Raw genomic sequence first — 13,323 nt, 5'->3', positions numbered from 1 at the left:
TTTTGTAAGAATATGTTAGTTCAGATTTTTGAATGGCCCATGTATTTGCATTATGAAAACCAGAAGATTGCATTCTGCATTTTGGATTTCTAAACCACTAGTTATTTAAATGTCATTACGTTATATTATGTTAGTTAAACCATTAGTTATTTAAATCTATTCAATGCAAATGAATCTATTTCAACACTGCATGGCATTTTTACAGTCGAAGGACACGTGCAGAGGGGACACAGGCAGATTGGAAAGCTGCGAGTAAGGTAGTAAAAAATGAAGGGGTGAGGGTGGGGGAGGAAGTGTCACAAGTAACTCGTACAGAAATGACATCTTTAGCAGAGGTGAGCAAAATGATGTTGGAAGACCTGGGAAGAATTACAGGTTGAAAAATACTTACACGCTCAGTAAGACTTTCTTTGGAGGGTTCTGGGACTGCCAGAAGACTTGCCTCTCCCCACGACTGTCTCCTTGGAAACAACCGTCTGTGGGAGGTAATCAAGCAAAGGTCATGGCTCTCAACTCAACACTATCAGTCCTTCACCAGGGATAAAATAACGTCACATCTAGAATTACAAACACTTTGGCCCAGCTGAGAAAAAAAAAACACCAAAATAATACATTTCATTAAAAACAAAAAATACACATCGCAAATGAATAACAGAGAACATGTCTCAGAGATTTATTCTTTCTCAAGAAGCAGGACATAAACGATTTGGCTGTAGACAGCAGGAATTGCCCATTGCTTATTGCCCATACTGTCATAAATTCAGGATATAGATGTTGACTGAGGTTTTTAAGAAATCACATTTGCAATAAATGACACAAAAATGTTGGTTACAACTAAATTTGAAACATGTGCAAAAACCCAAGAATGTCAAAAGCATCCAGGTCCTCCGAAAACAAGAAACAACAAATGAATGAGGTTTGCCAAGCAAATAGGCCACCACGCAGAGCCAAATTGTTGTGGGGATGAGACTCACAGTTACTGTGTGACCGGAGACTTTAGCAAGTGGCACACAATCAATTTACACAAATACGTTCAAATGTACGTACACATTCACACACACACACACACACACACACACACACACACACACACACACACACACACACACACACACACACACACACACACACACACACACACACACACACACACACACACACAACTACCCTTCTAGCTGAACACCATTCAGGCATTCCATGAAGTCGGCACTCCAAACACATGCGTGCGACCCACATCCTTGGCTTCCCGGATGTCAGGTGGGGAGGGATTTGGTGCCGAGGCCGACTTCCAGCAAACAATTGGGAGGGTGGATATAGGGTGGGGCAGGGAATATGAAATGGTAAAATCAGAGAAATGTTTTTTTTAATTTTTAAATACCTGAGTGGAAGAAAGCCATGAGGTGCTCAATGAAACACCATAAGCAACAAATCAAGCATTGCCAGTGTGAGGAAATTTTCATTTTAGCTTAGGATCTCATTGCTCCTCGATATTTTTCCAACTGGCCCCTCCCATGGTGAGACATGATGGCACGTCTGAGGTTAACCCCTTCACTTGCTGATTTAAACCTTTCGTTCATTGACGTTATTCAATGCATGATTTTAATTCATGCCTTTGACAATACTGATTTTATGTCAAAGCAACCAGACCTCTCCACTCATTGAATACAAATGAAGCAGGACATAATTAAGATGGGAGAGAGGATGATACGCATGCAGATGAAAAAAATATATGTATCTAGTTGGCAGGGGCCCGGTGTTGGCTTCACGGTAACGGTTACGATGGCTGGCTTAAGATCCTCGGGTATGGAGTTTCAGCACATCGCGTTGTTTCAGCCCAATAACACCATGTGGGTTGACTCAGCCTGTCATCCTTTCCAAAATGAGCAAAATGAGGAACGGTTGCCAACCTATGGTTGTTTGTCTGTACTCTATCCTTTATAAATGTTGAGTGTCAAACAAGGAATCAGCATGTACTATTTATAAAGACTTTGTTACGACTCTCCCAGGTTGGGTTTAAACCACGACCTCCCAGACTCAGAACGGATGCTCCAACAGCTCATAAATCCAAGTGCAGGTTTAACAGCAAAATAATAACATCAATTGCGGCTGCATAGTTGAATGGCATAACCCCGGTGAAATTTTGCAAATTGCAGTGGTTAACGATATGGTCCGGTTCCCACAGTCGCACACTAGACCTTCCTGTGTATTCTGTTTGTGCAGATGGTGAGCCATCCAAAAATGGAGTGTGCGAAAACCGGTTTAATGTACACCACTGTTACCAAGGTAGATAAAATCCAGGAGGCTCTTCTGTTGATCAGGAATCACATATTCGTTAATGATGTTGGGATTTTCCCAGTGCTGTCAACCATTGATTATGGACTTAAAATCACAAGTCGCTGAGGCCCCTGGCTGTGTTCCAAAATACCTGGCAGGATTTTAGATGTACCACCCACTGAGTTACCAAGAACAAAAAGAACATACCAAGTTTTTCAAGTTTTTGTGGATGGGGAGATTTAGATTGGTCTGGGTAAGGTGATATTTGTAATGTATTCTGTTTTGCTTGCAAGTATAAGATGGAGGAATGTTTAAAAACACAGGCAACAAAGGTATGGGTGTTGTTTATCGTGTCCAAGTGATAGTGTGCAATGCAGAATTTAAGGTGGTATCCAGGTGTTTGGTATGGTTGCTCTTTGTCCACACAGAAGGCACAGTGCGGTACTTTTCAGTCCAGTACAATACACCAAGGCCAGAGTAGCAGTGTGGAGAGCATGTCATCTGCAACATTGCTATTAATATTGGCTCATATTTTCATTTTTTAGCACAATGAAAGAACGCATGCCTCCCCCCCCCCCCTTTCCTGTTTTGTCTGGCCTTGGACTCACTGAGTAATCTTGTTAACGAGCAACGACACGGATACACCCTAACATCCAAAGGAACAGGAAAGCTGACACATCAACTGTATATGGACAATTTAAAGCTCTTCACACCGAATGACAAAAACTTGGCAGAAAATTATTCTTCTCCTCCTCTTCCCTTTATAAAGGGTGAGCTCCATTGGCACCAAGCCAATGTCCTACCTTGATCACAATACTCCTCCACTTCCTCCTGTCCTCAGTCAACTCTCTAAACTCTGCAACAACCCCAACCTTACTCATATCCCTCCTCACACAATCCTCTCATCTCAACTGTGGTTCACCTCTTTTCCTCCTACATTGCTCCCTCAACCCATCTGCTCTTTTTGCCATTCTCTCTTCCCCCATCCACACCAAGTGTCCAGCCTATCTCAGCTGGCATTTCACCAAATTCCCTGTCAAGCTCATCTGCACACCAATCCCCTCCCTCAGTTCATCCATCTTCCTTATATCCACCCTCTTCACTTCCGCAATCCTCCTGACCCAGTTGTTCTCACAAACTTGCAGCCTCTGTTGTCTCTCTGTCAGCGCCACTGCCTCCAGGCCGTAAAGGTAGGCTGGCGTTACACATGACCTCAGAACCTTCCCTTTCAATTTCCTTGATATCTTTCTTCTGTCTGCCATTACTCCCTCCACTGCCCTCAACATATTCACACCACCTGTATCCTCCTCCACACCTTTGCCTACGACTTACCATCCTCGGTCACTGTTCTCCTCAGATAAACAAACCTATGACCCTGTCTGATCTCCTTCCCCTCTAACCTGATATTCATTTATTTTCTCTGCTGCTCGATGCACATCACCTCAGTCTTCTCCATACTCATTTTCAGCCAAATCAATCAATTAAATATGCCTGGTGTTGGTTTAATGGCTAGGATGGTGAGTTTGGGATCTTTGGATCCCGAGTTCAAATCCCAGTAAGCTGTTGAATTAATACCAGGTGGGGTCGACTCAGCCTGTCGTCCTTCCGAGGTTGGCAAAATGAATGCCAGCATGCTGGTATCCTGTGTCAGAGTGGCGGCCTGTCCAGGATTGTGCCAATAGCCCAGGAGACTGCTTAGACAGCACCAATGCTCTGCACAGAGTATGGTCCCAATGGTTGGATGGAATCAATTAAATCCAAATCCATTGGGACCATACTCTGTGCAAAGCATTGGTGCTGCCTAAGCGGTCTCCTGGGCTATTGGCACAATCCTGGACGGGTAGCCGCTCAGACGCAGGATACTCAAATGGCTCAATTATCCCAGCAAGCTGGTACTCATTCTGCCAACCTTGGAAGGACGACAGGCTGACTCAACCCCACTTGGTATTAACTCAACAGCCAAGCGGGATTTGAACTCAGAACCCCAGGATCCCAAGCCCGCCACCCTCACCATTAAGCCAACACCAGACATATCTTCAGCCCATGCTTCCCAAATGCCTCCTTCCACACTCCAAATACTTCCTGCATCTCCTGCCCACTCTCCACCACAAGTCAGATCATCCACAAACAACATCCTCCCCAGAATACCCCTCAGGCTCAACTTCAAGCTTACCAGACAGAAAGATATCACCATGATAAACATGAGTGTGCTGAGAGAGAGCATCCCTTTCTCAAACTGATGCTCACACTGAACTCCTCAGACATCCCAGGACCAACCAAAACTCTTCCCTTTGTTCCCTTGTACATCCCTTCCACCAACATAACTTTTGCTTCCAGCACTCCTATCCATCCAGTACAAAAAATAAAAATAGCACCGCAAAGCGGGAGTAACCACTCAGCCCCTTGACGCAAACCAATTTCAAGATGGTGGCCATATTGAAAATCGCAGCACGCCCATTTTCGAAAGGAACCTTCCTCTACTCAACCCCAACACAACCAGCAAAAATGGATTTAATCGGACAAGGCGTTCTCCTCGAAATCGACAGAAACCAATTTCAAGATGGCTGCCATGGAGGCCACATTGAAAATCGCAGCGCGCCCAATTTCGAAAGGAACCTTCCTCTACTCAACCCCATTATACCTCGCCAGAATAAAATCAATGTGTGAAGCCGTTCTCAAGTTATTGTCCGGAAACCAAATTCAAGATGGCTGCTCTAGCCGCCATATTGGATATCAGATTGCGCTGAATATCGAAAGGAACCTTCCTCTAAACACTCCCATTATATCACACAAAAACGAAATCAATAAGTCAAGCCGTTCTCGTTATTGTCCGGAAACCAAATTCAACATGGCTGCCCTAGCCGCCATATGGGATATCGGATTGTGCTTTATATTGAAAGGAACCTTCCTCTAACCACCCCCATTATACCCCCATGAAAATAAAATCAATCTGTCAAGCCGTTCTCCAGTTATTGTCCGGACACCAAATTCAAGATGGCTGCCCTAGCCGCCATATTGGATAACGCATCGCACTGATTATCAAAAGGAACCTTCCTCTACCCAAACCCAACATGCACTGCAAAAATGGATTTAATCGGACAAGGCGTTCTCCTCAAAATCGAGAGAAACCAATTTCAAGATGGCTGCCATGGAGGCCAAATTGAAAATCGCAGCGCGCCCATTTTCGAAAGACACCTTCCTCTACTCAAGCCCAACACACCCTGCAAAAATGGATTTAATCGCACAAGGCGTTCTCCTCGAAATCGACGGAAACCAAAAGTTGACAGACGGACGACCGGACAACGCCTATTACGACAATACCCCTTTTTCAGCCCAATTTGGGCTGAGGGGTAAAAAATATCACCGCAAAGTGGGCGTAACCCCTCATCCCCTTCACGCAAACCAATTTCAAGATGGTGGCCATATTGAAAATCGCAGCACGCCCATTTTCGAAAGGAACCTTACTCTACTCAACCCAAACACACCCAGCAAAAATGGATTTAATCGGACAAGGCGTTCTCCTCAAAATCGACAGAAACCAATTTCAAGATGGCTGCCATGGAGGCCACATTGAAAATCGCAGCGCGCCCAATTTCGAAAGGAACCTTCCTCTACTCAACCCCATTATACCTCGCCAGAATAAAATCAATGTGTGAAGCCGTTCTCAAGTTATTATCCGGAAACCAAATTCAAGATGGCTGCTCTAGCCGCCATATTGGATATTGGATTGCGCTGAATATCGAAAGGAACCTTCCTCTAAACACCCCCATTATATCACACAAAAATGAAATCAATAAGTCAAGCCGTTCTCGTTATTGTCCAGAAACCAAATTCAACATGGCTGCCCTAGCCGCCATATTGGATATCGGATTGTGCTTTATATTGAAAGGAACCTTCCTCTAACCACCCCCATTATAATAAAATCAATCTGTCAAGCCGTTCTCAAGTTATTGCCCGGAAACCAAATTCAAGATGGCTGCCCTAGCCGCCATATTGGATAACGCATCACACTGATTATCGAAAAGAACCTTCCTCTACTCAAACCCAACACGCATTGCAAAAATTGATTTAATTGGATAGGGCGTTCTCCTCAAAATCGAAGGAAACCAATTTCAAGATGGCTGCCATGGAGGCCACATTGAAAATCGCAGCGCGCTCATTTTCGAAAGGAACCTTACTCTACTCAACCCCAACACACCCTGTAAAAATGGATTTAATCGTACAAGGCGTTCTCCTCGAAATCGATGGAAACCAATTTCAAGATGGCTGCCATGGAGGCCACATTGAAAATCGCAGCATGCCCATTTTCGAAAGGAACCTTCCTCTACTCAACCCCAACACACCCTGCAAAAATGGATTTAATCGCACAAGGCGTTCTCCTCGAAATCGACGGAAACCAAAAGTTGACAGACGGACGGACGGCCGGATGCCCGGACAACGCTTATGACGACAATACCCCTTTTTCAGCCCAATTCGGGCTGAGGGGTAAAAAGTGAAAGAACGGCCCGCTGAACTGGACACTTCTTCAATGAGCGAGTGAGCGTCCGCTTTGTTTGGAAGAACGTGATGTCAACATCCATATATGGCACGCGGCTGTTTTTTTCAGCAGCCTCGAGAAATAACAACTTCGGAGTTAAATTTCATTAATTTTCCCAAAAGTTAGGCAACCACAATCATTTGCATCGAACTATTTAAAGCACATATAATCATATTGATAAAATTTCAGAACATGTTTGGTGACCCACAACCTGCTCTTTAAATCCAGGATCACTGCCATTCATTTGTTCCTCTTTTTTTCCCACCTGTGGAACCAACTTCCACATCCTCTTCAATCTCATTCTTCCCTCCAGGTCTTCAAGACCACTGTCCACCACCATCTCAGTTGATCCGCAATCCTAAACCATAATTTCTTTCTTCCCTCGTTAACCCTACCCCAATCTCCTGATTCAAAATTTGCAGTATTTCCTCCTTGGAGTTTCCTTCTGTATCCATCTTGTCCACCCTACGCATTTTCTCCTGCCCCCCATTCCTCCCCACACCCTTTGTCTGTCCAAGTCTCCCTCTATTTTGGCTTTCAACTGTGCTGTTGGTGTTTCCATCTCTCCCTTTTGTGTCTCTCCCTACTGCTCCTTTTGTGTGTCTCTACTGTTCCTTTTGTGTGTCTCTACTGTTCCTTTTGCATTCTATTTTGTGTGTTTTGCGGCCTGTTTTTATCTGTTATGGCCTCATCCGTTCAGTGTACTAGCTCTTCCATGAGCCTCGACTTTGGACACACAAAAAAAACATGTCAAAAACAGCTGCACACACCAAGGCAAAACGATGTATGCAGAGTGATCTACTGGCACTTCTGCAAAAATTGTAATATCCCAGTCTCAGAAAAACCATGGAAGCATGAACCAAAACCGATCATTGAAAATGAGGACATGGTGCTCAAGTATGAACTGAACATCCCATCAAGCATGAACATAGAAAACAAAGCATTGTGACTGGACAGAGTACTCAGATACAGAAAGGAAAAGACGCCTTTGCTAATTGAGATGTCAGTACCCAACAACTTTGGTCTAAATAATGCGGTAATTATAAAATTGACCAAGTACCAGGATCTGAACAAGAACTCTTTGTGACGTTGACAGATATGCCTCCACCCACATTATTACATCATTCTACGTACTTGGACCAAGTTTGATTTAAATCCCTTTGGCTGTTCTCAAATATCACATTTTTACCTGACTTTACCTCTGACCTTTGACCTATTGACCCCATAATTTAATCAGTTTATTTGTACATCATTCTACATACTTGTACCAATTTTGACTTAGATCCCTTTAGCCGTTCTTAAGTTATCGCAGTAAAGAAAACCTATCATGGACTCTGATCTTTGACGTTTCACCTCTTCATGCCACCATCTAATCAGTTCATCTTTGCATCACTGCATATTTATACCAAGTTTGGTCAAAATCCAATCACTGGTTCACAGGTTAGCGTGGTAACATAATTTTTACCTAACATATAGCATAATTTAGATGAGACCGAGCTCTTTATAGATATAAGCATGCTTATTTTTTGATAGCTATAAGCATGATTCTTCACATTTTTAATTTAAACTCGTAATTTAAATAAAATAAAATAACTTAAATTAAAGTCTCCAGTTTTGGGGCATCTTGCATAATGTTAACTGCATTGACACTCAGGTTGGAGTCTATTGGCACTCGATCAGGTGTTTTTCACAATTAATATTTAATGAAGGGAAAGAATGCATGTATGTTGTACATTTCATCTTCTCCTCCAAGAGGATTTGACCTAGGAATCTCAAACTTTCAGGGATTACTCATGACACCCTGAAGGTTCCTGAAGTTTAGATTCCATCGAGTTTTGAGAGTGAAAAAAAAATTCCACTCATCTTGGAATTTTCTTCCTTTGGGATGAAAGGTGAGGGGATGCAATTTGAATTATCCGAGCTATATAAACACGATGTATTGGATTATACACAAATGCAGTACGTATGCGTTTGCTTCATGCACGTAACCCAGATTGTTTTTTTTTTATTACTTTTGGGGAGCGAGCGAGGCAGCGGTCTATTACCTATACACTGCCCAAATAAAGGGACATGTTAGAAGGACATGTTGCACACTTAGAACAAGAGCAGATACTACGCTGTAGTATTAATAATTAATGATAACATGACCCCACCCTACAGGAAGCAGGTGCTTTTAGAATATACAAAAGTAGGATATGCAATCCCTTAGTCTTGGCCCAGGATATGTCTTGCATCAAATGTCAGCTTACAGATATCAGCCCTGACAAGCCAGTAAGCATGATGTTCATGTTTATGAATCTGCTAAACATATTATAGTTCATGCTGGTATGACCTTCGGACAAAAATAAACGCAACAAACAGAACATGTGACAGTGGAACTGCGCTAATGTAGACATGGCCTGAACTTGCTAATAAATGACAAATTCCAGTCAGTTATGCCTCGTTTGCAATGCAAGGTATTCAAATCCAAATAGTGTTAACTGCATTAACCACTGTCAGCTGTCCCAATCTGAAGCAGAGTACAAGAGTACATTATTTCAACTTCCTTTCAGCACAACGGATGATGTGACTGCATAGCCAGACATACATGTGATGCGTGGTTGCAGTTCTGTTCCAAAGAAAGATGTCAAATTTCTTGCGGCGACGGCTTGCTTTTGGTGCAAGCATACCTTTCTTTAATTTGCATCTACTCATATTTCAGCTTTCGAATATTACCCTGAGATTCCTTTGTAAAATGATGCACACCCCTGGATTACAACTTACTGACAAGCAACTGAGCACTTTTTCATTCCTTGAACAGGAAGCAATTTGGCTCGAGTATCCTCTTCTGCCCAAAACATCAGCAAAATTCAATCCTGTAAGAGTGCCAAGATGAGGCCTTTCCTGCACTCACCATTCCTTAGTGCAACAGGCATCCAGGGGTGATGATCCAGCATTGGGAATGTGATGCTGTTTCTGTTCCAACTGTTTCACTCTCATGATTGAGGTGGAAAAGCATACCACTAGGGATGCTTTGCTGGCCCAATTGAAGGCAGGATTCAGAAACAAGCAGTGAGGCTTCGGATATTTCCAAAGAGACAAAGTTCACGATGTGAACGAGGCATTATTATTCTGCTTATTCCAGGAGGCCAATTCATAAAAATCCCAGATATAACAATCAATCGTTATAATTATCAGACACTTTACTTACCGAGCTATTGTTCCTGAAGACACTCGGCATCTTGGGCTACAAAATAAAAGAGAGGTTATTGTTTCAAATACGAAGTTTATGCATTACATCTAAGTCGCATAAAGATTAGCCAAAAAAGCAATTATGTGGCCTTTCAAACAAAACAAGCACACCGATTATAAACCAACTGGTGTATCGGTCATTGAAAGCAAGTCGGTATTTTATTATTTTCAGGAGGCAGGGAAAAGCACGATCTTGTGTTCTTTTAGACATGTGACAACATGTATGAAACATCAATAAATAGGAATATTTGGGAAAGGAAACTTGCAATGTAAAAATTCATAGTAATCCTGCAATTCAAGTTAATCGCTAATAGGAATAAAATAGCAATATAAATTCATCGTAATCCTGCTTTATAACTGGCCTGGCAATCGACCCCACAGGAACACAGGCAGATGTTAAACGTTCGACGTTGGCTTGTGAGAAACTGTGATGGTTTGGCTATCTTTGAAGCCTCGGCTTCAGCATGCGATGGCAACACCCTTAATAGTGATTGCTTACCATGGGAAGTGGAATAAGTATGGAGAAAGCTTGGAAAGCTAAGGGAAAACTAATTCTTCTCCTTTTAACCATGGCCAGATAATATGCATCTTCGTGTTCACAAAGGGAACAGTACAGACAAGTGAGATGTTAATAATATCTTCAATAGCTCAATGGAGTCGGGATGAATACCAGAGGATTGGAGAGGAGAAAATATCACACCATCATTTTCTGGCTCAAGGGAAACATTGGAAAACTAAAGAGCTGCGTTAACTTAACTTTGATGGAGGGAAAGGTATTGGAGTCATTGACTGGGGGTCATACGAGTCAACCATTTCAGAGCTCACAAAATTTCGAAAATTTTGGTTGCCCCCTGGGCACCCCTCACCAAAGAGTTGGTTGCCCTCAACTTCTTCTCAGTTGCTCAACTCAATTCAAATTTTAAAAGCCCAATTTAAAAATTTTGCATGTCCTGAAAGTTATGTCATTTTCTGACAGAATATTACCTTTCAGCATTTAAACTCTTACTGTTTCTCTGCTGTAGTCACAGTGCAGTTTTTCAAGTTAATAAAACATTTTAAAAAGTAAGTGTCTATCTTTAGTCTGTCTGTCTGTCTCTCTCTCTCTATTAATTGAACAATTAATACGAAATTAACCATGAACGGTTGCTTGATGATTGAGCATTAGTGAATACAGTACACCTACAACAACCTACCTACAAGCCTTGATAGTGTTCCCATATGTCACAAAGAGTAGTTTTCTCCATTAGGTATGATCAGAAAGACACTCTGAATCAGGATCATATTAAACAATTACAGTACGTCATAATTGTCCACCAATGAAGTTTCATCCACCGGGACTTCCTGCTGTTACTCGAATCTGAGGATTCGTCCTCCTGCTCCTGTAGTACTTGAGCTGGTGGCTGCTGGGTCTGCTCTGCCTTGTTGGGGGTTTCGTTGCCATACTGGGGACTTGTGGTCCAGATGCCTGGTACCTTTGGCTGAGAAAAACCAATATTCTACTGCCTTCTGCAGTGAATATTGATTCATTTCACATCCAGATGATGAGATTTGCAATATATCATTCAAAGTGTCATGCAACAAACAGGTTTTAAGGGCAGTTTTCACCCGGTACATGCGGGAGAACCCCCTTTCACAGGAGGCAGTTTATGGACTGAGAGTCAGGAGCATCGACACCAAAACAAGGACGTGACTCTCATGTTGTGGATTCCCTCTGATCAAATCACTGTATAAATCCAGAAGATTCCCTCCTCTGTGTGCTGCCATACAGATTTTTAGATCAGACCAGTCATCTGGAATTTCTGTGATTTCCTCCTCAGGTAAAACAGCTGCAAAGTGCTCAAGGAGATTTTCAATTTCCTTGTCACAATAGACTGCCATAGCCTCTCAGGCATGTTGCAATTTAGAGATGTCAAATGTCTCAAAGAAAGACAATGGTTCATTGTGGAAATTGTCAAATTGTTTGTGCAGGTACAGGTAGTGGACAGGAAAATGGAAACATCAATGTAAAGTCACTTAATAGGGTGTTGCGCCACCACGTGCGGCTAGTACGGCCTGTATGCGCCATGGCATTCAGTCCACCAGCGTCTGGAATTCTGCAGGAGGGATGAGGCACCATTTTAACACGAGAAAGTCAATCAACCCTAACCTGTTTTATGGAGGTGGAAAATGCTGTCTCAAGCATCGTTCCAGAATATCACATAAATGCTCGATTGGGTTCAGATCTGGTGACTGAGAAGGACTATCATTACAAAGCGACCACCTGTTTAAAGTGGCCACTTAAATTTCTCCCGCAGAGAAAACGTGCTAAATAACATGTACAGAACAATCACCTGTCCAACGCAACCAGCGACCACCCGATTTGCTTCCCTTCAGAAACTCATACCTTTACACAATAGTTTTAGATTATATTGTAAATCAGTAAATTCAGTCATCTTTCCAAGCATAAAACAGTTTTCACACAAAACACACTGACAGGTCTCTGCGATCAATACCAGAGTCAAGACTGGGTGGTGTTATGGTTATAACATCCGCTCCGCATCTGCGATCAATACCAGACTGGGTGGTGTAATGTTGAGAGTGCCCTCTCCGTGTCTGGGTATTTGGTCTTCCATTTGATTAGATTGCTCACGAGTTTTAACAGAACTTGTTTGAAAGTTATCAGTCTCAAGAAAAAAAAAGGTCTATCATTGACTGCATGTTTGGGAAATTCCCTACAAAGACGACAAAACATTGAGTTTTGCGCTTTATCCCACTTAAGCTGGGCAAACTCCTTCGACCAATATGGAAGAAACTCCGTTTCCTCTTTGAAGGTTTGTATTCTCTCTGATCTTTCGACGTTTCTGCTTGATCTGCAGTATGTGGCTGTTTATGTGCATTAGCACAATTTTTCAACAGGATTTAGATATTTAGATTTAGATTTAGATTTAGATACAAAAACTGCAAAATTATATTATGTAGTCACCTGCTCACATCCTCCCCACCCTTTGCCCCCACTCCCACCACCATCAACCATCAGTCGGAAATTCCCCTTTCATCCTCGCCTTTCTATTCTCTGCTCCGGATATCACTTGCATTCCTTTAATGACACCATACCCACCTCCCCCTTCATTTTCTTCCATGGTTATTAATACCATCAGGACAACTTGGAAGGGGCATCAAAAATGTTATGTGTGAAAAAGGCACCGCCATCAGAAATCTCCCGACTGAATAAGAAATAAAAATCAAATGTCTGAAAAATCTCAGCTATTTCCTCTCAAATAAAATTTAAAATTAAACATTTT

General features: G+C 42.4%; 1 protein-coding gene across 5 annotated transcripts in view; it reads right to left on the bottom strand.

Moving 5' to 3' along the window:
- LOC147021764 (uncharacterized) overlaps positions 1 to 13,323 on the bottom strand; it is a 55,603-nt gene that overhangs the window by 26,162 nt on the left and 16,118 nt on the right. For all 5 annotated transcript variants that reach the window (XM_085892074.1, XM_085892075.1, XM_085892076.1 and 2 more), the window contains 2 exons: positions 10,002 to 10,037; positions 392 to 476 (listed from right to left, as the gene is read on the bottom strand). In XM_085892074.1, the coding sequence (XP_085748200.1) occupies positions 392 to 476; positions 10,002 to 10,037 (121 nt within the window). The remainder of the gene's footprint in view (positions 1 to 391; positions 477 to 10,001; positions 10,038 to 13,323) is intronic.

This window comes from Eptatretus burgeri, chromosome 8 (genome assembly GCF_056783735.1).
Source record: "Eptatretus burgeri isolate ZD-2024b chromosome 8, Ebu_testis_v1, whole genome shotgun sequence".
Lineage (NCBI taxonomy): Eukaryota > Metazoa > Chordata > Myxini > Myxiniformes > Myxinidae > Eptatretus > Eptatretus burgeri.
Note: the sequence above shows the minus strand (reverse complement) of the source record. Positions and strands in the feature narration are given on the sequence as shown.